This window comes from Lepidochelys kempii, unplaced genomic scaffold (genome assembly GCF_965140285.1).
Source record: "Lepidochelys kempii isolate rLepKem1 unplaced genomic scaffold, rLepKem1.hap1 scaffold_96, whole genome shotgun sequence".
Classification (NCBI taxonomy): domain Eukaryota; kingdom Metazoa; phylum Chordata; order Testudines; family Cheloniidae; genus Lepidochelys; species Lepidochelys kempii.
The window spans coordinates 259,874-284,909 of record NW_027621940.1 but is presented as its reverse complement, the minus strand read 5'-3'; the positions used below and the strand labels follow the sequence as shown (position 1 = coordinate 284,909).

General features: G+C 50.2%; 1 protein-coding gene across 1 annotated transcript; it reads left to right on the top strand.

Moving 5' to 3' along the window:
• Positions 1–1,984: 1,984 nt before the first annotated feature.
• Positions 1,985–24,019, top strand: LOC140904827 (phospholipase A2 inhibitor and Ly6/PLAUR domain-containing protein-like). Its single transcript, XM_073327154.2, has 6 exons — positions 1,985–2,064; positions 4,439–4,536; positions 6,025–6,141; positions 6,501–6,653; positions 6,846–6,992; positions 23,737–24,019. Exons 1-6 carry the CDS (start codon positions 1,985–1,987, stop codon positions 23,895–23,897), a joined length of 756 nt encoding a protein of 251 aa, XP_073183255.1. The 3' UTR covers positions 23,898–24,019.
• Positions 24,020–25,036: the final 1,017 nt, after the last annotated feature.

Sequence of the window (25,036 nt, the reverse complement as noted above, 5' to 3'; positions counted from 1 at the left end):
GGTGTGGAGGAAGGAAATAAGGAAGTGTTATTTACTCCTCCTAAAATAAGAACGAGGGGTCACCACAGGCAGCAGGTATAAAATAAACCAAAGGAAGTACTGCTTCACACAATGCACTAGAAACCTGTGGAACTTATTGCCGGGGAAAGTTGTGAAGGCGCAGACTATAACAGGGTTCAAACAGGAACTAGAGAAGTTGTTGGAGGACAGGTCCATCTGCGGCTATTAGCCAGGATGGGCAGGGAAGGTGGCCCTAGCCTCTGTTTGCCAGAAGCTGGGAATGGGCGACAGGGTATGGATCACTGGATGATTCCCTGTTCTGTTCATTCCCTCTGGGGCACCTGGCATTGGCCAGAGGATACTGGGCTAGATGGACCTTTGGGGTGACCCAGGAGGGCCATTCCTCTTCTGTTCTCATGTTGTTCCAGGCTCCCTGCTCTGAGCACTAGACCCCAGTTTGCCTGCAGAGCCGGGTGCAGTCCTGCTGGGAGGGGAGTGTGTGAGAGACCTCATGAGGGTCGCGGGGGTGGGGGGAATTGGGAACCCCCGATCACGTCTCTCCCCCTGTCCAGGTCACATCAAACTGAGGATGATTGCGAGTGGATGTGGCTCCCCTGGCGCCTGCGTGAAGAGAGCGTTGGTGAAGAAATACGCCCAGGGCGTGCCGGAGATCCTGAGCCAGGCCAAGTGCTACGCAGCTCCCAGGGCCGGTGGAGGCATCAGGGAGCCCTGAGCCCCGGCCTGGCATCCTCCCCTTCTGCTGTGTGCCGGGCTGCAGTGCACCTCCCTTCAGCAGCCTCCGGCTGGTGGTTCTCTTTGGGGGGATTGCGGGTTCCTTTTGTGCATTGGCTGAATAAAGCGAGTTCTGGGGAAAGCACCCCCCTTGCTCCTTGTCCCCTGACCGCCCCCTACCGGGCGCCTCCCGCCCCTATCTGTGCACGAGTGATGCTGGCAGGAAGAGAACCCGGGAGTCCTGACTCCCAGTACCACACCCTGTAACCCACCAGACCCCACTCCCTTCTGAAAGGCAGGGATAGAGCCCAGGAGTCCTGGCTCCCAAGCCCCCTGCTCTAACCATTGGACCCCTCTCCCCTTGCAGGGCCAGGGAATGGAACCCAGGAGTCCTGCCTAGGCCCCCTCCCGGAAGGCAAGGCCCATTGCCGGGGAAAGGCACCGGCTGGCTGAGCTCCCCAGGGGAAGGAGGGCTGTGGGAAGGAGAGGCCGTGGCTCACCCAGCTGTCCAGGCGGGCGGGAACGCCCTGGAGGGGAGAAATGTCCTTCTAGGTTGATTTTGCAGGGCTCAGTTCGTCCCGCTCTCTGGAGCGGCTCCACTGGGAGTGCCGGGCTCAGAGAAGGTGTCAGGAAACAGGGCAGATCCCCCCAACCGGTGGTGCTCTGTGAGCAGATTTCACCCAGTGTGAACTCCTGGATTGCTGCCCCCGTCTGACCCCGGAGTCACAGCCAGTCCCCTCAGAGACTCTCAGACAAGCCGGACTTTGTGAGGAAAGGTCACGTACACCCCAAACCAGCCCACCCAGGTTGTTCCCAGCCCCAGGAGACCAGTCACTTACCCCAGAGCCACGGGACCCCAGATCCTCCACCAAAGGCAACGCTGGCAGCCAGGTCTGTAGGAAACTCGCTAAAGGGTCGTGAGCTAAGGAAAGGGAATGAGGGTCACAAGGGGTTAAAGCAGGTAAAATTCATGCCCGGGTGAGTCGCAGTCTGTAATTCCAAACGGTGGCAGTGATGGAAGAACCTGCCATTCTCCCAAGTCTTTTCAGGTGCCCCCAATCCGTCTCCAGGGATCCCCGCTTTGCATCCGGTTCCGGTCCCTGTAAGAGTCCAGCCAGCCCAGCGAGGCAGGATCCTTCCCTGAATCCATCCTTACAGCTTCTTCTCCCAGAGAACAAGCTGGCAGGGCCCCCACCCACGTGGGCTTTGCCTTCGATGCGGGGAGGGAGGAACGCGTTGGTCAGCACACACGATGGCCCCTGCCTTTGGACTCAGCACTTTCCTGGTGCTAAAGTTCCTGATTAGCATCCCTCCACCGTCTCTGCTGGGTCAGTGAGTCCCAGGGCTGTGCTCAGGGTGAATGGTTGTTACTCCGCTAAAACAGCAGACGGGGAAGGGAAAACCATACCACGGCCCACTGGTTTTCATGAAATCGAAACTCCAAACACACTGGTCTACCTTCGCCATGCCTTTGATCTAGGCCAGGGGCTCTCGACCTTTCCAGACCGCTGTACCCCTTGTGGCAGTCTGATGTGTCTTGCATAGCCCAAGTTTCCCCTCACTTAAAGCTACTTGCTTCCAAAACCAGACATGGAGTCTAAATTAGCTGTTCCCAGTCAAGAAAGAGATCTTGGAGTCACAGTGGATAGTTCACAGTACGCAGTGCATGTCAAAAAAGAGAACAGAATGTTGGGAATCATTAAGAAAGGGAGAGATAATGAGACAATAAATGTCATATTGCCCCTATATAAATCCATGCTACTCCCATTCTTGAAAACTGTGTGGAGATGTGGTCACCCCAGCGTATAAAAGAGATATCGGAATTGGAAAAGATTCAGGAAAGGGTCATAAAATTATTAGGGGGATGGAACAGCTTCCGTGAGGAGAGATTCATAAGAGTGGGACTTTTCAGCTTGGAAAAGAGACGGACAAGGGGGGATAGGAGAGAGGTCTAGAAAATCATGAGTGGTGTGGAGAAAGTAGATAAGGAAGTGTTATTTACTCCTTCTCATAACATAAGAACTAGGGGCCAGCAAATGAAATTAAGAGGCGGTAGGTTTAAAAAAACAAAGGGAAGTGTTTTTTCACATAATGCACCATCAACCTGTGGAATTCCTTGCCAGAGGAATGTGCAAAGTCCAAAAGTAAACTGGGTTCAAAAAAGAGCTAGATAAATTCATGGAGGATAGGGCTATCAATGGCTATTAGCCAGGCTGGGTAGGGATGGTGTCCTTAGCCTCTGTTTGCCAGAAGCTGGGAATGGATGACAGGGGATGGAACACTTGATGTTTGATTACCTGTTCTGTTCATTCCCTCTGGGCAGCTGGCATTGGCCACTGTCGGAAGACAGGATACTGGGTTAGATGGACCTTTGGTCTGACCCAGTGTGGCCCTGTCAGGGTTCCTTCCCCACTCTGAACTCGAGGGTACAGATGTGGGGACCCGCAGGAAAGACCCCCTCAGCTTATTCTTACCAGCTTAGGTTAAAAACTTCCCCAAGGTACAAACTTTGCCTTGTCCTTGAACCGTACGCTGCCACCACCAAGCGTCTTACACAAAGACCAGGGAAAGAGCCCACTTGGAGACGTCTTCCCCCAAAATATCACCCCAAGTCCTACACCCCCTTTCCTGGGGAAGGCTTGATAAGAATCCTCCCCAATTTGTACAAGTGAACACAGACCCAAACCCTTGGATCTTCAGAACAATGAAAAAGCAAACAGGTTCTTAAAAGAAGAATTTGAATGAAAGAAAAGGTGAAAGAATCACCCCTGTAAAATCAGGATGGTAAATACCTTCCAGGGTAATCAAATTCAAAACATAGAGAATCCTCTTGGCAAAACCTTAAGTTACAAAAAGACACCAAACCAGGAATATTCATTCCCTCCAGCACAGCTTATTTTACCAGCCATTGAACAAAAGGAAATCTAACACATTTCTAGCTAGATTACTTACTAACTAACAGAAGTTCTGAGACTCCATTCCTGAGCTGTTCCAAGCAAAAGATCACAGAGACAAGCAGTCCCTTTGTTTCCCTCACTCCCGATTTGAAAGTATCTTGTCTCCTCATTGGTCATTTTGGGTCAGGTGCCAGCAAGGTTGCCTTAGCTTCTTAACCCTTTACAGGTGAAAGTGTTTTGCCTCTGGCCACGAGGGATTTTACAGCACCGGGGACAGAAAGGTGGTTCCCCTTCCCTTTATATTTATGACAGGTCCTTTCTTATGTTATTCTAAAAATACATAAGTGTCACGGCCACATCGTGACTGACAAATAGCTTCCTTTCTCAGTTCCACTGTGTAATTATAAAATAACTCCACTGGGATATAAATATTGCACTTACATTTCAGTGGACAGTACATAGAGCTGCACAAACAAGTCATTGTGTCAGGAAATTTTAGCTCGCGTTGACTTCACTAGTGCTTTATATCTGGCCTGTTGTAAAATGAGGCAAACATCAAGATAAGCTGATGTACCCCCCGGAAGACCTGTGTGTACCCCTGGAGTACACGGACCCCTGGCTGAGAACCACTGATCTCCACTAATGCACAAGGGAATTGGCATCAGTACACATTGGCATCACCTGATCAGCCAGTGTCACATGCAAGGCTGTGAAATCTCCCATCTCCGGGTCCACCAGGATGTCATGGGGCAGCCCCAGCCGATCCCCCAAGGGGCAGGTATTTGCCATCCTGCCGGATAAAACCACAGCCAGATCCTTCTTCGCTGTTCTGCTCACTGCAGCAAACACCCGGGCACCATGTGGGTGGCTCTGCCCCTCTGCCTGCTGTCCGCTCTCCTGGCCACAGGTGAGTCCCGTCCGTCCCCGGGCACAGGGAGCCGGGTGGGGGGGTCGGGAATTTACTTGGGGAACGTACCGCTGTCGATAGCGGATTCTGGGGTCAGGATGGAATTTGTGGGTAAAAGCAGTGAGAGGAAAACCCGGGGCCACGTCCCCCGGCTGACTCGGGGAGAGCAGGGATTGGAGCTTGGGACTCCCACAGCCAACGCTAGGGGTCTGGCCAGCGGGTCTGAGTCCGTCTGTCCTTCCTTCTTCTCATTCCTCCTCCAGCTCTCGCCCAGGCTTGGGGTCATCCTGATGAGGAGCACCACCCCCGTCCACTTGTAATCCTGCTTGGAAATGTTCCCCTGCCCACCAGCACTGAGATTCCTGCCAGGACTCCTGGGTTCATTCCCCAGCTGTGGAAGAGGGCTGGGGTGTAGTGAGTTTGAGCAGAGATGGCTGCAAATCAGGACTCCCAGGTTCTGTCCGTGGCTCGGAAAGAGGAGTGGGGTCTCGTGGGTTAGAGTGGGCTGGGTGTCAGGAGTGAGGACTTCTCGGCTGTTATCTTTCTTCTAACCCTGAATTGAACACATCTTTTTTCTACCTGAGTTTCCCTATTTCTTAGATGGGGATAAGATCACTTTGCTACCATCTAGGGACATAGAAGGGGCAGGGGAAGGCGTTCTGAGGTTTAATTGATGCTTCCACATGAAAACTCGAAAAAAACCAAAGTGGGAAAATTTTTCTCTTTCTTTCTTTCTTTCTTTCTTTCTTTCTTTCTTTCTTTCTTTCTTTCTTTCTTTCTTTCTTAAAAAGCCTTATGCTCACATTATGAATTCTAAGGCCCCCACTCTCTGGAGAGGAAAGAGTTCATGCTCCTGGGATCACTTGCTGGAGGCACACAGCCATCTATCCAGAGTCTTAACAAGCGTCAATCATATTCTGAAGAAGAGAATTGGCAGGATTAGCGATGAAAAGTGGGCTGAAGTCGAGTGTGGCTGAGCTGACGTAACTCTGAGAGGCAGAGGCCTGGAGCAGAGAGTGACGGCGGGGTGTGTGTGTGTGTGTGTGAAAAGTTCACCGCAAAGCCAGGCAGAAACCCCTCCTCAGAGCAGCTGAATTCTTGTTTTTCTGCCTACACAGACGTGTGGGGTTTGTTCGCAGGCACAAGCTGCACCCCAGATAGCCACGTCAGAAGATGAAAATGAATTCTAGCCACAGACACTCAGGCAGCAAACAGACTTGTCTGCAGTGTTGAGTAAGATACAAATGACCAGCTAGCAAGATGCCTTTCCCCATCCGGAGCGTTAAATGGAACTGGGCAGAACTGCTGAAAAAGCAGGTGGCATTTCTCCAAGATCTGCCTGCCCACACGTTCAGTGAGGAGGCATTGGTGGTAACAACTCCCACAGCGCCACCTCTTGGTTCTTGGTGGTATTTCGCCCACGGGCACTGCCTGGGGAGGGGTGGGGAGCCGGGGTTTGTACTGAGAAGGGATTTTCCCAACCTCCAGGGAGCGCTCTGCAATGCGAGGTGTGTGCGTCCAGAGAGCAATCGTGCTCCGGCCCCCTGCAGCCCTGCGCCCCCTCGGAAGGGACCTGCATCACTGTCATGGCAGAGATCAGGCTGGGTGAGTGAAAGAAGATTCCTACTAAGTGTAGACACCATTGTCCTCCTGAAGCCAGGGGTGGAACCCAGGAGTCCTGGCTCCCAGCCCCTCCCCCTACTCTAACCAATAGACTCTGCTCCTCTCCAGGAGCAGGGACTGCCCAGTCTGGAAAGGTAATGTCATAGACGGGGGATGGGATGAGATGGGGAATTGCAGTGGGTGGCTGTGGGGCCTGGATCAGACAGAAGAGAGGATTTTATCGGGGGTCGGAGGGAAGATGAGATTAGTTGGGGGTGGGGTGGATGGAACAAAAGGGGAGGATGGAGCAGCTGGGGGTCCATTGGGGAGCTCAGAGGTGATGCTCTGTTTCCCTTCCACAGAGGGAAACTCCTTCTCTTACACGGGTAAGTCGTGCCTGGAGCCCGAGAACTGTGAGCCCGGCCCCTTCTCGCTGACCTACCCGCACAATGTCACTGTGCGGGCGAACATCGCCTGCTGTGACACCGACGGCTGCAACGCCGGGGCCATCCCAGGTGTGTGTCTGCTGCAAGCCTAGAGCCCTGCTCTGGCCACACCTGCCTGGAGAGAACCCAGGAGTCCTGGGTGCCAGCCCAAAGCCCCCATCCCTAACCACTAGACCCCACTCGCTTCCCTGAGCTGGGATTGAGCCCAGGGTGTGGTGACTCCCCACCCCTGGCTGACTGTGTGTGTCTGACTGTTCTCAGTGCCAACTGTGAGCTCCGTCCCCAACGGCCGGCAGTGCCTGTCATTCTTCAAATCGGGGGCAGATCACTGGCAGAAGAAGAAGGAGCTCTTGGCCTGCACCGGCGCCGAGGACCATTGTGTTGAGGATTATGGGGTGTTAACACTGGGTAAGTCCTCCAGATGGGGGCGGGGTCTGAACACAGAGTACGAGGTGGAGCCCAGGTGTCCTGGCTCAGTCCCAGCCCCCCTTGCTCTGACCCACTAGACTCCACTCCCCTGGCAGAGTTGCAGAGAGAACCCTGGAGTCCTACTTGCTGAGATGCCAAAGGAGCACCCAAGGAGGATAAGGCCACTGCGGAGAAAGTAAATGAATTCTCTGCATCAGTCTTCACGGCTGAGGCTGGGAGGGAGATTCCCAAATCGGAGCCATTCTGTTTTGGTGACAAATCTGAGGAACTGTCCCAGATTGAGGAGTCATTACAGGAGTTTTTGCAAGAAATTGATAAATTAAACAGTAATAAGTCACCAGGACCAGATGGGATTTGCCCAAGAGTTCGGAAGGAACTCAAACGTCAAATTACAGAACTACTAACTGTGGTTTGTAACCTACCATTTAAATCAGCTTCTGTCCCAAATGGCTGAAGGATGGCTAATGAGACGCCAATTTCTAAAATGGGCTCCAGAGGTGATCCCAGCTACAACAGGCCAATAAGTCTGACTTCGGTACTGGGCAAACTCATTGAAACTATAGGAAAGAAGAGAACTGACAGCCACATAGATGAACATAATTTGCTGGGGAAGGGTCAACATGGTTTCGGTAAAGGGAAATCACGCCTCACCAATGTACTAGAATTCTCTGAGGGGGTCAACAAGCGTGTGGACAAGGGGGATCCCGTGGATATAGTGTACTTAGATTTTCAGAAAGCGTCCCTCACCAAAGGCTCTTAAGCAAAGTGAGCTGTCATGGGATAAAATCCTCTCATGGCTCAGTAACTGGTTAAAAGATAGGGAAAAAAGGGTAGGAAGAAATGGTCAGTTTTCAGAAGGGAGAGAGGTAAATAGTGGGAGTCCCCCAGGGATCTGCACTGGGCCCAGTCCTATTCACCATATTCCGAAATGTTCTGGAAAAAAGGGTAAATAGTGAGGTGGGAAAATTTGCAGAAGATACAAAGCTACTCAAGATAGTGAAGTCCAAAGCAGACTGTGAAGAGGTACTAAAGGGTCTCTCAGAACAGGGTGACTGGGCAACAAAACGGCAGATGAAATTCAATGTTGATGAATGCAAAGTAATGCACATGGGCAAACGTTATCCCAAGTAGACATATACAATGATGGGTCAATTTTACCACTCAAGAAAGATCTTGCAGTCATTGTGGAGAGTTCTCTGAAATCATCCACTCCATTTGTAGCAGCCGTGAAAGAAGTGAACAGAATGCTGGGAATCATTCATAAAGGGACAGAGAATAGGACAGAAAAGAGCGTGTTGCCTCAATATAAATCCATGGGATGCCCACAAGTAGAACACTGAATGCGGATGTGGTCGCCCCCTCTCAGAAGAGAGATAAGGGAATTGGAAAAGCTTCAGAAAAGCCCAACGAAAATGATGAGGGGGATGGAACGGCTGCCATATGAGGAGAGATTAATAAGAGTGGTACTATTGAGCCTGGAAAAGAGACGGCTAAGGGGGATATGATCGAGGTCTAGAGAAGGTTGAAGGGTGTGGAGGAAGGAAATAAGGAAGTGTTATTTACTCCTCCTAACATAAGAACGAGGGGTCACCACAGGCAGCACGTTTTTAACAAACAAAAGGAAGTACTGCTTCACACAACGCACAGTCAACCTGTGGAACTCATTGCCGGGGGATGTTGTGAAGGCGAAGACTATAACAGGGTTCAAACAGGAACGAGAGAAGTTCCTGGAGGACAGGTCCATCTGTGGCTATAGGGCAGGGATGGTGGCCCTAGCCTCTGTTTGCCAGAAGCTGGGAATGGGCGACAGGGGATGGATCACTGTGCTGGATTTGTGCTGGAAATGGCCCAACTTGATGATCACTTTAGATAAGCTATTACCAGCAGGACAGTGGGGTGGGAGGAGGTGTTGTTTCATGATCTCTGTGTGTATATAATATCTGCTGCAGTTTCCACAGTATGCATCCGATGAAGTGAGCTGTAGCTCACGAAAGCTTATGCTCAAATAAATTGGTTAGTCTCTAAGGTGCCACAAATCCTCCTTTTCTTTTTGCGAATACAGACTAACACGGCTGTTCCTCTGAAACCTGTTACTAAGTTCTAAGAGTCCATTCCTGTTCTGTCCCCAGCAAAAGCATCACACAGACAGACACAGACCCTTTGTTTTTCTCCCTCCTCCCAGCTTTTGAAAGTATCTTATCTCCTCATTGGTCATTTTGGTCAGGTGCCAGTGAGGTTAGTAGTATAATGGCCCTACAGTCAATCAAACCCTAACTCCGCCCCTTGACCACTTAGCCCTTGACCTCTGGCTCCCACCGGAAGTCCCACCCCAATGGGGTATTACTTCCGGGGTCAAGGCTGCCACAAGACCGGAAGCAAGGTATGTCATGTGACCCCTCTAACAAGTTCTCCCACTGCCCTCTACCAACCAGGAGAGGTTTTGCCCCAGTAGGACTTCCCCCAATAGGAGATTTGACCAATCAGGGCGAGTTTCAGGGCAGTATGTCCTCCCCGGAAGTGGGTCTTGTGACCCCTCTAACAACTCCTCCTCCCACCCTCTACCAATCAGGAGGGGTTTTGTCCCTATAGGACCAAGAGGAGATCTGACCAATCAGGATGAGTTCCGGGGGCAGGGTGACCCATCTGGAAATGATTAGTGTGACCCCTCTAACAACTCCTCCTCCCACCAACGTCTGCCAATCAGGCCGCCCCGAGAGCAGATTTGACCAAAATAGGGCAGGTTCTGGGATGGGGTGAACCGCCCAGAAGAGGGGCATATGACCCCCTCTGCCAATCAGAACGCAGCACCATCACCCCATAAGTCCCAGCGTCGGGCAGAAGAGGCTGTCTTTTACCAAGAGCTCGTGTTTTAGAAATCGTGGAAACATGGACTCCTTCACCACCCCTGTGGGAACTTCGGACTTTGTTTTAGCCCCAAGGGCCTTCGACAAACCGCAGAGAAAGCGTTACATCAGCAAGAGTTCCAAGGAGGAGACGGGGGCAACTGAGGGGAGCCCTTTGGCCCAACCGTTGATGCACACACGGGACCCCGAAACCCGGCTGCTTGTGAGGCACCGTGATGAGCGTGATGGCCTCTTGTTGTCCACCCCCCGAGAGGTGGAAGGTGATCATGGCTTGGGGGAGTTACGGGCAGACAAGGTGACTGCAAAGGATGTGGCTCAGGTAAATGAATGTTTAAGAGGTGACGGTCGGGGTGGGGGTGTGTAATGGGGGGCTAGGAACCAGGGATTGTGTAAATCAAAAACCAAGCAGTGGGGTGCTTACGCTGTTCCTTTTTTGAAAAAAATCTCTCGACAGCTCGATGATGCCGTTCTAGAGGACCCGGAGACCCTGGACAGCGTTGCACCAAGCGGCAAGGATGAACTGGGCCCCCCTTGTTTTTGCTCAACGCCGATACAAAATGTTGAAGAGGACTCCGAGGATGACGGCTAGGAGGAGTTTAGGAGGAGGCTTGGCATGGAACTGACTGAGCCAGTGTCACGTCGTGAGCGTAAAAAAGTCATGCGGACTATTGTACGCGTTGCTGTTTATGCTGTTCTTAATCACTGTCTCAGGGAAAAGCTTTTTGAAGATTTTGAGGGCTGTGTCATAGATGTGCCAGGCCAGCGGCACCATGACTGTGTGACTTGGACTTCAGTGGATATAAACTGCCAGCTCCAGGGCCTGTGTGCTGAGCTGGGTTTGGAAAGCTTATTAACCACTGTGATTGCCATAGGTTATGCTACGCACTGTCTGTGTCTAACCCAAGAACATTTAGCGCAAGGGGTGACCTTGATAAATGCTGTGCAATTCAGTGGAGACCCTGGCTGTGTTTTAAAGAAAATGGCCAAACCGGAAGATGCCTGCTTAGACAATTATATTGACCAGCTGGTCCGCACAAAATGTTACAGAACCCTGCTTAAGAAAATGGCTATTTGTAAGAAATCTATAAGGATTAAGTTAGAAAATGGCGAGGGGCCAAACATGCGATATAAAACTTGGTAGCTGTAAATTCAAAATAAAATCTATTGAAAAGGGCTTTGTGACTCTCTGTATTTCTGTTAAAACGGCTCTGGCCCTTAAGGGAGTTTAAAGGTTTTCTTTCTTTCTTTCTTTCTTTTTTTTTTTAATGGAGTATTGTGGTTTGTTTTAAAGGAGCTGTATGTCTTTTAAATAAAAAATTGTTTGTGAGCACCTCGCTCTTGTGTCTTTTGTGTAAGAGAAAGACCCACTGACAGCAAAAAAAAAAAGCTGAAATGTATGTTGTGGAAGGGGAAAAAATATCCTAAAAACGTGTTTACAATAAAACAAACAGGGATTGTTCAGACATGTGGTTGAGGACAATAGAGCTGACTTATCCTGTTGAACTGAATGGGTTTAACCACCCCCCTCACTGAATAGCCAGAGTGACTGTGATTACTCACCCTTGTGGCCATAGGGTTAATTTTGATGCGGGGGGGGGGGTGCACCCATCGTCAGGGAGATGGGTGGGTGAGGATGGTGAGTTCTGATTAATATGAAATGAAATAAAACCTCAGGAGTTCGCAGATGCTATTGGACAGTTTAAATATAACCCCTGGAGTTGGCAGAACGCTATAGGCCAGTTTAAATATGACCCAGGAGTGGGGTGAAGGCCATGGGGCACTTTTTCTAGAAAGCACCCCCACCCCACCCAACTTTAAGCATGAAAGACACATGTTTAAAAAAAACAACAACAACAAAAAACACAAGCCCCAAGACATTCATTGATATCTGCAAAGGGTCTCTCACTTGAAACGGTTATTGTAAGAAGGCCCTACAGGGGTGGGGGAAAAATATGTATTTGAACTTAAAAAAGAAAAGCAGGCCAATTGTGCAGAAAACTTATTCCCCCCAGATCACAAAAGGGAATGCTAGGGAGGGGTGATCCAATCAACCTGCTAACTATTTTGAAACAAAAGAGTTAGGATGGTCTAAAAACCTCAGATAGCTTGGAGACTTTCTCTTTCAACAGAAACTCTCTTGAATTGCTGCTGGACTGCAAGAGGAGGTATGTTCCCTGTTTTTAACTCTGAAAAAAATATATATTTATTAGATAATGCCATGCTTTGGCCATGCTGTCTTAGTAAATAATGGTGCCTATCTTTATTGCAGTGTGATCTGTTTAGCATGGAGCCAGTAACTTTAAGTTGCAGTTCATCACCAGGCCAAGGTAAAAAAAAAAACATTTTAACTGTAGTTTTGCTTAATAACTTCAGGTATTACATAGGATGAATAGGGATTTGGGGGCTAATACTAACTAACATTTTGGCTTGTTTTTTAACCCAAAGGCTCCAAGCACACATGGCTGGGGCGGGGGACAGAACAACCAGGGGTCTCTTTAAAAGCATGTGGTTTTATTGAAAAGTATTTTGTTGCAAACAGGGTTTTAAACTGCTCTGTGTGTGTGTGTATGTGTAAAACATAGGTGGTTTTTAAAAAGTATATGTCTACAAAGTGATGGTGATGGTGTGTTTCCAATTAACAGGGTTTTTACTTTGCAAAATGAGATGTATTTTAAAATGTATTATATATATATATATATTTGTGGGGGTTGTTTTTAAAGTGGTAGAAATAAACTCAAAACCTGTGTTGGTTGTACACCCTGAAATGGATTATTTTGTTTTAAAGCTATGACTTTTTTAAATAGAAAAAACACCCTAATGAATATTTTTTGATTTTAAAGTTTACTAGATAGTTTCATGTGTCTTATTAGAATGTTGTTTGCTTTACAGTACGGTCAAAACGTGAGGGGGTAAACAACCTCAAAAGAAAAAGGAAAGAGACAACTGAAAAGAAAAATTCATCAGTATCAGTGACGGATGGATGGATGAAGCTGGGTAAATATATTTTGCTTATTAGTCTGTGTCATAAATATAAAGGGAAGGGTAAACCCCTTTGAAATCCCTCCTGGCCAGGGGAAAGCTCCTCTCACCTGTAAAGGGTTAAGAAGCTAAAGGTAACCTCGCTGGCACCTGACCAAAATGACCAATGAGGAGACAAGATACTTTCAAAAGCTGGGAGGAGGGAGAGAAACAAAGGGTCTGTGTCTGTCTGTATGCTGGTTTCTGCCAGGGATAGACCAGGAATGGAGCCTTAGAACTTTTAGTAAGTAATCTAGCTAGGTATGTGTTAGATTATGATTTCTTTAAATGGCTGAGAAAAGAATTGTGCTGAATAGAATAACTATTTCTGTCTGTGTATCTTTTTTGTAACTTAAGGTTTTGCCTAGAGGGGTTCTCTATGTTTTTGAATCTAATTACCCTGTAAGATATCTACCATCCTGATTTTACAGGGGGGATTTCTTTATTTCTATTTACTTCTATTTTTTATTAAAAGTCTTCTTGTAAAAAACTGAATGCTTTTTCATTGTTCTCAGATCCAAGGGTTTGGGTCTGTGGTCACCTATGCAAATTGGTGAGGCTTTTTATCCAACATTTCCCAGGAAAGGGGGGGTGCAAGTGTTGGGAGGATTGTTCATTGTTCTTAAGATCCAAGGGTCTGGGTCTGTAGTCACCTAGGCAAATTGGTGAGGCTTTTTACCAAACCTTGTCCAGGAAGTGGGATGCAGGGTTTTGGGAAGTATTTTGGGGGGAAGGACGCGTCCAAACAGCTCTTCCCCAGTAACCAGTATTAGTTTGGTGGTGGTAGCGGCCAGTCCAAGGACAACGGGTGGAATATTTTGTACCTTGGGGGAGTTTTGACCTAAGCTGGTAAGGATAAGCTTAGGAGGTTTTTCATGCAGGTCCCCACATCTGTACCCTAGAGTTCAGAGTGGGGGAGGAACCTTGACAGTCTGGTTAATTTATGAGGTTTTGTATTTTAAGTAAATACATAGGTGTGGGTGAGAAAGCTGGCAAAGTTACGTTTTTGTACAAAATGCATTTTTCCCCCCGTCCCAATCAGTCAGGTGCAGCCCTTCTGACAAGGCTGTAGTGGGAGCTACCAGGACACAACCCCGAGAACCACCAAAGAACCAGGAATCTGCTTTGAGACCTTTAACAAGGCAAAACAGCACAAGAGAGCAGATGAAGCATCAGGCCAGTCCAAACCTCATTTACGTCAAAGCCAAGGACAAAACAAACACTCTGGTAAAAAACATCCATGCAAACACAACTCCAGTTCCTCAGCGGCCACCGCCACACCGAGCCCTGAGAAAACTGTGAGCGAAAACGCCCACGTTCACAAACCCAGAGCGCGCACGCTAGGGGCTCTGAATGTGCCCAGAAACACACACATTCCAAACCCGGAGCAGGCGCTCTCGGGGTTGTGAACAAAAAACCAAGGATTGATAAGCCATTCTCCCAAAACCATAAGCTTGTCACAGATCCCCCATATTCTCGTATTTTGGAAGAGTTTGATGCTTCATTCAGAAAACTGATGGACGCTGTATCCTCGGGGGGTCTAAAACAACGGCATTCTCAAAAGACTTGGAAAAAATATGACGCTTTGTTCAGAAAACTGATGGATGCTGAATCCTCAGGGGGCCTAAAAGAAAGGGGGTCTGGAAAGGGTGGCTCTGATCAGGCATGACTAGGTGTGGAAAGGGGTACCCTGAAGGGTGCACGTCAGCTCATGTGTAAACAAAAGGGCGGACAGCGCTTGGGGGATAAACAGATGGCTGCCAAAAAGTTCCAGGCCAGGGTCGCTGTAAAAATTTTAAAAAGGGCTAAAGAGGTAATGAGGAAAAAAACCCAAAAAGATGAGAGCCTCCGGTAGGGGGCATCAACTGGCATGTCTGAAAATGGGGAGGCGAAATCAGACTCTGGTTTAGAAAATTCCCCAGAGGGCTCTCTAGACGGGGGCCCCATCTACTCCCAATGACCCTCACAGAGGCGTCTCAGAGTCTGACTCTCAATTAGTATGGGATGTAGAAGATGCCACTGATGGTTCTGTAGAGGAACCCCCAAGTAACCCTGAAAATGCAGAGATCTATATGGAGAGAGTGAGAAGTTGGCAACGTGAATTACCTAGATTTGGGGGGTCAGTGTATTGTGAGGAGTTTTGTTTTGTCAATCTTGAGGAAATAAATTCAGCTGAAGCTGAAGAGGTTGTTGAAGCCATACACAGAGGGATACAGCTAGTTCTCGATGACATTAATGGTAGGGTAGGCCCTGATGATTATGTACAGTTATGTTTAGAGAGCTGTCATTGAACTGACCCTTTGTTTTCAGTCAGAAGAAGTAGGGATGAGCTGTCCGCTGAGGATTTCTTAAACCAGACCTCAAAGCTGCTACAGAGCGATAGAGAATTGCATGTCGATGGGACATTGCGCCTCATTGTGACAGTTGTAAAAAATAGGGGTGGGGGCGCTCGAAGAGTTTTAAATTCTATCCTTAGTAGTCAAATTATTCCAAAAAAGAGACAATGTTTAGTAGAGCTGACTTACACTGGTACCAATTTCTATGTTTTGCGGGTGGGCTCTTGTCCGTCATGGCCGGTCATAAACCTACGGATGCGGAATTGTTAGCAGAGGCTAGAAAGTTGCATGAGAAACTGGGGTGGTCAGATCCAGAGAAGGTTCTGCTCAGTGACGTAGCAAAGTTTGAACAGCATTTAGGAGGTGGTGCTGTATGCAGTGAAAGGTGGCTGGGGTTTTACCCTAAGACTTATTTCATCCTGTTGCATGATGAACATTACTATGGGGTTCTGGCGTGGGGGTGCTCCTGAGGTGTCCTAGCTGTAGACTGTTTTGTCGGCCCAAAGAGTGTTTAGACAGACATGTCAACTGTGCATCAAAAAAAACCAGTTGAATGCCTGTCTAAAACTTTGTGTGATCAGTGTCCGTCGTACGTGGACAAGCGGCACCGGTGTAAAGGGAGGCACTGTAAGCAGGGTCAGGGTTTGGTCGTTGGAGATATAGACAGTCACCTCTGTTTTATGGACAGCCTTAGGAAGCCCGAATCCTCAGAAAAGTATATTTTTTATGATTTTCAATGTACGCAGGAGACTGGGTTGCATGTGCCCAATTACATTTTTGCGATGTCCCTAAAGCCAGAAAAATCCTGGGAATTTAAGGGTGACGAATGTCTTTCAATGTTTGTTAAGACCTTTATTGGCAAAGAGTTCCGGGACTACACGTTCCTAGCGCACAGTTCCAAAGGTGATGATGCATATGTAACCCTTCTGCCAGGCCAAGTTGATAGCAGCAAGGGCCGGGTTCAGTACACAGGGGTTCCCTCTCATCAAAGCAAATGGAAAACTGGCTCGAGCCCCCACACAGTGACCTGGGAAAATCTTACACACCCCCTGGACACCTCAAAGAGGCGATACTTCCCCTCTTGCAAGCACAGAGTCTCGGTGTAGCAGAGAATCTTTAATAACATGAGGTAAACGACATCAGCATTAAATTGGGAAAACACCACAACTAGTGTTCATTAACCAAACCATGAGCAAAGACCCACCCCAGCAAATTGGGCCACATCCTTTCCCTCGGGTTCTTGAGTCCCAGAACCCAAACGTCTTGAGTCCAGCAATCCACAAATCACCCAAAGTCCAAAAAGTCCAGCCCCAGAGTTCAAAAGTTCATCTGCAGAGTGTTACTCCCCAGTCTGGCTAAAAATGTGCCTGTGTGTGGGGGAAAGAGGTAAGGGGCACCTTACGTGACCTGAAGCTGACTGCCCCACAGGGCTCCGCTCCACTCCACCACGACCGGCTCCGCTCCGCCACGAACGGCTCCGCTCTGCACAGCTCGCCGTCTCACGAACAGCTCCGCTCCGCACAGCTCGCCTCGCTGTCTCACAAACGGCTCCGCCAGCCTGTCCACGATCAGCACCGCTGCACTCTAGATCTTCCGGCTCCCCACTACTTGACACAGCGCTCAGTGATTCCAGCTCAAAGTAGTGGGAGCCTTAGTGCTGGTGCACCATAAGGCCAAAGTGAATTCAGCACAGTACCTGTAGCAAGACTCTTAATAGACCCAAAATTAGCTCTGACATTCCACAGTGGAGAGAGACAGACAGAGGTGCAACTGGTGTTTCGGGCCCACACCACCAGGTACTAATACCTGTCTCAAGCCTCTCTCCAGTCACAGAGTTTTGGCACCCATGTCCCTTCCCTAGCGACTGCTACTTTGTTGATGGTGAGTCCCTCCATCATAACAAATGGCCAAGTACAGTTCCAAGCACAGTTCCCATAATCAGGGTAATAGCAAGTTATTCTTCCTGCCCCAATAACAGAGACACTGGGGATCCCACAACAGCCAAAGTGACCATTTGGGCAGCTATGGCCTCATTCTAGGCGGGGTGGATGTGCCTATGCAAATGAGATCGGCCCCTGAAGTTCTTTTCCACAACTTGCCACACCTCACCACCAGATGTCAGGGTGGAGCTCATCCTGGCTCTGCTTACATCCTCCCCCCAGCCGAGAATTTGTCGTCCCGACAAATCACACTCCCTTTATACCAACTCATTGGTTTCCTCCAAAGGGCCTCAGGAAGCCCACTTGAGCTTCCACAATCCTGTGTGCTAAATGTATTGGCTCCTCACTAGTCACCCCAGGTGCATCATAAGTTAACCATTTTACTGGTCTTATCACCTTGTCTCGTCTATTGAGAATCTCTGTTGCCGAGGTAGGGGGAACATCCTCTTGAGTGATGGATGGAGAGGCTTCCTTTGAGGGTCCCTTGGCTACTGGCATAGGCCCCTGCACTCCTAGTTCTAACGCTGGAGGGTCCAAGGTGCCCAGGACATCCTCTACCTGTGTGTCCACTGTCCAATAACCTGTGTGTGTCATCAGCAGCACAGGGGTGTCGGAAATGGGCCTAAATAATTCCGCTATGGGGTTTAGGGCGGAAGAGGGAGAACTTTCATTTCGTTCAGCTGATCGAGACTGAAATCTTGTCTCCATCCCAGGATACACCAGGGTTGTGTCTTCCTCCTCAGACTCACTCTCAGATGTGCAGAATAGGGGTAAGTTAGCTGCCCGGGTCCCGCTGTCTGTGTTGGATGGCAGCTTTGGTCTAGCTCTTCTGTTCTGGCCGACTGCCCTGTCATGGCCCATCTCATAAGGGGTGCTTACCAATTCCCCCACAGGGAGCAAAAGGTTTCTATGCACTGTCTTTATTTGCCCTGGACCGTCTTCAGGTTTGATCTTGTAGACTGGCAGATCTCCCAGCTTTTCCATCACCAGGTAAGGTATTGCCTTTCATCCGTCAGCTATCTTGTGTTTGCCGGCAATACCCAAATTTCGCAGCAGGACTCTGTCCCCCGGCTGGAGTTCCTGGGAACGCACTCTAGCATCATATCGATGTTTGTTGCGGTCTGCGTTCTTCTGAGTCGTTTCTGAGGGGGTGGAATCTCCATCCTTTGAAGTGTTTAAGGCCCAGCTTGACACAGCTCTGGCTGGGATGAATTCGTTGGGGTTGGTCCTGCTTTGAGCAGGGTTTGGACTAGATGACCTCCTGAGCTCTCTTCCAACCCTGATCTTCTATGGTTCTCTGATACTCTGAACCTGCCTGCCTGCCTGCTCTGGTCACTGCAGAAAATGCCCGGCCACCATGTGGGCGCCCCAACCCCTCTGCCTGCTGTCTGCTCACCTGGTCACAGGGGAGTCCCATCCGCCCCTAGGCACAGGGAGCCGAGCACCGATGAGGAGCAGGAAACGTTTGGAAATCACAGACAATTCTCAGGAGCCAGGAAAACCGTCCCCCACCCTTGTCATCCTACTTGGAAATGTTCCCCTGCCCCCTGCACTGAGATTCCTGCCAGGACTCCTGGGATCATTCCCAGGCTCTGGGAGGGAGTGGGGGGGTCTCTTCTGGGGTGTATGTACCCCACGCTGGCCCAAGGAGTGCAGGGAGAAAAGGGCTGAGCAGCAGAGAGGGTTTTGCAGATTCCTGGGCACAGGGACTAGCGTGAGGGCCGCGCTGAGCTGGGTGAGCCGGGACCGCGCCCTGCTTGGCCAGGAGGGGACACTGTTGCACCATTGCACTGACTCACATGGTCTGATTTCTGGGAGCCAGGACTCCTGGGTTCTATCCCCAAGTCAGGGAGGGGGTGGGTCTAGAATAGGCTGGAAGCCAGCAGCAATTAGGACTCCTTGCTTAAAAGAACAGGAGTACTTGTAGCAACTTAGAGACTAACAAATTCATATAAATTGGTTCGTCTCTAAGGTGCCACAAGTACTCCCGTCCTTTTTGGGGATACAGACTAACACGGCTGCTACTCTGAAATCTGACTCCTTGGCTGTATTCGTGGCTCTGAGTCTGACACTGCCTCTTTCTGCCTCAGTTTCCCTGTTTATAAGATTGGGGATAATGTTCCCTTCCTCCCACCTGGGACCCTGGCAAAAGCGAGGGAAGGCATTTGGAGGTTGAAGTGATGTTTCCAGAGGAAAGCTCTGGAAAAAACCAAAGTGGATGAATTGGTTTTCTTTCTCTCCTCCTTCAATTAAAAACTTATGTTCACTGACTGAACTGTAACTCTCCCAAGCTCTAGACAGCAAAGAGTTAACGATCATGGGATCTCTTCAGCCAGTCCAGAATTTTTGCATGCATGATGGAGGTGTGAAGGCATCAGTGGCAAGGGTGAACTTGGCCAATCAAATTCGGAAGAAGAGAGTTGACAGGACAGGATGGTCCCCGGCTTTGGAGTCGACACTTTTCTGGTGCTAAAGTTCTTCATTAGCATCGCCGGGCGTCTTTGCTGGGTCAGTGAGTCCCAGGGCTGTGCTCAGGGTGAATGGTTGTTATTCTATTAAACAGGAGACAGGGAAAGGAAATCCATACGATGGTCCATTGGTTTTCATGAAATCGAAACTCCAAACACAGTGTTCTACCTTTGCTATGCCTTTGATCTAGGCCAGTGACACTCGACCTTTCCAGACAGCTGTACCCCTTGCAGCAGTCTGATGTGTCTTGGGTACCCCAAGTTTCCCCTCACCTAAAAACGACTTGCTCACAAAACCATCCATAAAAATGGACAATGTCACGGCCACACTGCTGCTGACAAATTGCTTCCTTTCTCATTTCCACCATTACAAAATAACTCGGCTGGAATGCAGTATGTCAAGTTTCCTTCCCCACTCTGAACTCTAGGGTACCGATGTGGGGACATGCATGAAAACCTCGTAAGCTTACTTTCACCAGCTTAGGTTAAAACTTCCCCAAGCTACAAATTAATTTTATCCTTTGCCCCGGGATTTCCACTGCCACCACCAAACTTTAACTGGGTTTACTGGGAAACGTAGTTTGGACATGTCTTTCCCCCCAAAATCCTCCCAACCTTTGCACCCCACTTCCTGGGGAAGGTTTGGTAAAAATCCTCACCAATTGCATAGGTGACCACAGACCCACACCCTTGGATCTTAGAACGATGAAAAAGCATTCAGTTTCCTTACAAGAAGACCTTTAATAGAAGTAAAGGAATCACCTCTGGAAAATCAGGATGGTAGATACTTTACAGGGTAATTAGAATCATAGAATCATAGAATATCAGGGTTGGAAGGGACCTCAGGAGGTCATCTAGTCCAACCCCCTGCTCAAAGCAGAACCAATCCCCAATTAAATCATCCCAGCCAGGGCTTTCTCAAGCCCGACCTTAAAAACTTCTGAGGAAGGAGATTCTACCACCTCCCTAGGTAACACATTCCAGTGTTTCACCACCCTCCTAGTGAAAAAGTTTTTCCTAATATCCAACCTAAACCTCCCACACTGCAACTTGAGACCATTACTCCTTGTCCTGTCCTCTTCCACCACTGAGAATAGTCTAGAACCATCCACTCTGGAACCACCTCTCAGGAAGTGGAAAGCAGCTATCAAATCCCCCTTAATTCTTCTCTTCTGCAGACTAAACAATCCCAGGCAGAGGCCTGGAGCAGAGAGTGACAGCGGGGTGTGTGTGTGTGAATGTGTGTGTGTGTGAAAGGTTCACCGCAAAGGTTCACAGGCAGAAACACCTCTTCAGAGCAGCCAAATTCTTTTTTTTCTGTTTGCACAGACGTGTGGGGTTTGTTCGCAGGCACAACCTGCACCCCAGATAGCCACGTCAGCAGGTGAAAATGTATTCTAGCCACAGACACTCAGGCAGGAAACAGACTTGTCTGTGGTTTTGAGTAAGATACAAATGACCAGCTAGCAAGATGCCTTTCCCCATCCGGAGAGTTAAATGGAACTGGGCAGAACTGCTGCAAAAGCAGGTGGCATTTCTCCAAGATCTGCCTGCCCACACGTTCAGTGAGGAGGCATTGGTGGTAACAACTCCCACAGTTGGTTGGTGGTGGTATTTTGCCCACGGGCACTGCCTGGGGAGGGGTGGGGAGCCGCGGTTTGTACTGAGAAGGGATTTTTCCAACCTCCAGGGAGCACCCTGCAATGCGAGGTGTGTGCGTCTGAAGAGCAATCATGCGCCGGCCCCCTGCAGCTCTGGGCCCTTCGGAAGGGACCTGCGTCACTGTCGTGGCTGAGTTCAGGCTGGGTGAGTGAAAGAAGATTCCTACTAAGTGTAGACACCATTGTCCTCCTGAAGCCAGGAGTCGAACCCAGGAGTCCTGGCTCCCAGCCCCTCCCCCTACTCTAAACAATAGACTGTGCTCCTCTCCAGGAGCAGGGACTGCTCCGTCTGGAAAGGTAATGTCATAGACGGGGGATGGGATGAGAAGGGAATTGCAGTGGGTGACTGTGGGCCCAGGATCAGACAGAAGAGAGGATTTTATCGGGGATGGGGGGGGAAGATGAGATTAGTTGGGGGTGGGGTGGATGGAACAAAAGGGGAGGATGGAGCAGCTGGGGGTCCATTGGGGAGCTCAGAGGTGATGCTCTGTTTCCCTTCCACAGAGAGAAACTCCTTCTCCTACACGGGTAAATCGTGCCTGGAGCCCAAGAACTGTGAGCCCGGCCCCTTCTCGCTCACCTACCCGCACAATGTCACCGTGCGGGTGAACATCGCCTGCTGTGACACCGACGGCTGCAACGCCGGGGCCATCCCAGGTGTGTGTCTGCTGCAAACCTAGAGCCGTGCTCTGGCCATACCTGCCTGGAGAGTACCCAGGAGTCCTGGCTCCCAGCCCCCCTGCTCTAACTACTAGACCCCACTCCCTTCCCGTAGCTGGGATCGAGCCCAGCGTGTGGTGAATCCCCACCCCTGGCTGACTGTGTGTGTCTGACTGTTGTCAGTGCCAAGTGTGAGCTCTGTCCCCAACGGCCGGCAGTGCCCGTCATTCTTCAAAATGGGGGCAGATGGCTGGAAGGAGAAGGAGAAGGAGCTCTTGGTCTGCACCGGCGCCGAGGACCATTATGTTGAGGAATCTGGGATATTAACACTGGATAAGTTCTCCAGATGGGGGCGGGGTCTGAACACAGAGTACAAGGTGGAGCCCAGGTGTCCTGGCTCAGTCCCAGCCCCCCTTGCTCTGACCCACTAGACTCCACTCCCCTGGCAGAGTTGCAGAGAGAACCCTGGAGTCCTACTTGCTGAGATGCCAAAGGAGCACCCAAGGAGGATAAGGCCACTGCAGAGAAAGTAAATGTATTCTGTGCATCGGTCTTCACGGCTGAGGCTGGGAGGGAGATTCCCATACCTGAGCCATTCCGTTTTGGTGACAAATCTGAGGAACTGTCCCAGATTGAGGAGTCATTACAGGAGTTTTTGCAACAAATTGATAAATTAAACAGTAATAAGTCACCAGGACCAGATGGGATTCGCCCAAGAGTTCGGAAGGAACTCAAACGTCAAATTACAGAACAACGAACTGTGGTTTGTAACCTACCATTTAAATCAGCTTCTGTCTCAACTGGCTGGAGGACGGCTAATGACACTCCAATTTTCTAAAAAGGGCTCCAGAGGTGATCCCGGCAACTTCAGGCCAATAAGTCTGACTTCGGTACTGGGCAAACTCATTGAAACTATAGGAAAAAAGAGAACTGTCAGCCACATAGATGAACATAATTTGTTGGGGAAGGGTCAACATGGTTTTGGTAAAGGGAAATCACGCCTCACCAGTGTACTAGAATTCTCTGAGGGGGTCAACAAGCGTGTGGACAAGGGGCATCCCGTGGATATAGTGTACTTAGATTTTCAGAAAGCATGCCTCACCAAAGGCTCTTAAACAAAGTGAGCTGTCATGCGATAAAATCCTCTCATGTCTCAGTAACTTCACCTTGAAATGAAACGGCTAAGGGGGCATACGATCGAGGTTGAAGCGTGTGGAGGAAGTAGAGAAGGAGTGTTATTTACTCCTCCTAACATAAGAACGAGGGGTCACCACAGGCAGCAGGTATAAAACAAACCAAAGGAAGTACTGCTTCACACAACGCACAAGAAACCTGTGGAACTCATTGCCGGGGGAAGTTGTGAAGGTGCAGACTATAACAGGGTTCAAACAGGAACTAGAGAAGTTCCTGGAGGACAGGTCCATCTGTGGCTATTAGCCAGGATGGGCAGGGAAGGTGGCCCTAGCCTCTGTTTGCCAGGAGCTGGGAATGGGCGACAGGGGATGGATCACTGGATGATTCCCTGCTCTGTTCATTCCCTCTGGGGCACCTGGCATTGGCCAGAGGATACTGGGCTAGATGGATCTTTGGGGTGGCCCAGGAGGGCCGTTCCTCTGTTATGTTCTCACGTTGTTCCAGGCCCCCTGCTCTGAGCACTAGACCCCATTCTGCCTGCAGAGCCGGGTGCAGTCCTGCTGGGAGGGGAGTGTGTGAGAGACCTCATGAGGGTCGGGGGGGAGAATTGGGAGCCCCCGATCACGTCTCTCCCCTGTCCAGGTGACATCAAACTGAGGATGACTGCGGCTGGATGTGGCTCCCCTGGCGCCTGCGTGAAGAGAGCGTTGGTGAAGAAATACGCCCAGGGCGTGCCGGAGATCCTGAGCCAGGCCAAGTGCTACCCAGCTCCCAGGGCCGGTGGAGGCATCGGGGAGCCCTGAGCCCCGGCCTGGCATCCTCCCCTTCTGCTCCGTGCCGGGCTGCAGTGCACCTCCCTTCAGCAGCCACGGGCTGCTGCTTCTCTTTGGGGGAGATTGCGGATTCCTTTTGTGCATTGGCTGAATAAAGCGAGTTGTGGGGAAAGTACCCCCCTAGCTCCTTATCCCCTGACCGTCCTGTACCGCCCCCCCCACCCTTATCTGTGCACAAGTGATGCTGGCAGGAAGAGAACCCGGGAGTCCTGACTCCCAGTACCCCACCCTGTAACCCACCAGACCATACTCCCTTCTGAAAGCCAGGGATAGAGCCCAGGAGTCCTGGCTCCCAAGCCCCCTGCTCTAACCACTGGACCCCTCTCCCCTTGCAGGGCCAGGGAATGGAACCCAGGAGTCCTACCTAGACCCCCTCCCCAAAGGCAAGGCCCGTGGCCTGTGGAAAGGCACCGGCTGGCTGAGCTCCCCTGGGGAAGGAGGGCTGTGGGAAGGAGAGGCCGTGGCTAACCCAGCTGTCCAGGCGGGTGGGAACGCCCTGGAGGGGAGAAATGTCCTTCTAGGTTGATTTTGCAGGGCTCAGTTCGTCCCGCTCTCTCTGGAGCGGCTCCACTGGGAGTGCCGGGCTCAGGGAAGGTGTCAGGAAACAGGGCAGATCCCCCCAACCGGTGGTGCTCTCATAGAATCATAGAATCATAGAATATCAGGGTTGGAAGGGACCCCAGAAGGTCATCTAGTCTAACCCCCTGCTCAAAGCAGGACCAATTCCCAGTTAAATCATCCCAGCCAGGGCTTTGTCAAGCCTGACCTTAAAAACCTCTAAGGAAGGAGATTCTACCACCTCCCTAGGTAACGCATTCCAGTGTTTCACCACCCTCTTAGTGAAAAATTTTTTCCTAATATCCAATCTAAACCTCTGTGAACTCCTGGATCGCTGCCCCCGTCTTTTCAGGTGTCCCCAGACGGTCCCCAGGGATCCCAGCTTTGCATTCGGTTCCGGTCCGTGTAACGGTCCAGCCAGCCCAGAGAGGCAGGGTTTCCTCAATCCATCCATACAGCTTCTTCTCCCAGAGAACAAGGTGGCAGGGCCCCCACCCACGTGGGCTGTGCCTTCGATTGGGGGAGGGAGGAACGCGGCGGTCAGCACACGC

Coding starts and splice junctions, on each gene's coding strand:
- LOC140904827 (XM_073327154.2), top strand. CDS start 1,985: ATGGCCCCTGCCTTTGGACTCAGCACTTTCCTGGTGCTAAAGTTCCTG. Junction 6,654..6,845: donor CAACGCCGGGGCCATCCCAG/GTGTGTGTCTGC, acceptor GACTGTTCTCAG/TGCCAACTGTGAGCTCCGTC. Junction 6,993..23,736: donor TTATGGGGTGTTAACACTGG/GTAAGTCCTCCA, acceptor TCCCCTGTCCAG/GTGACATCAAACTGAGGATG.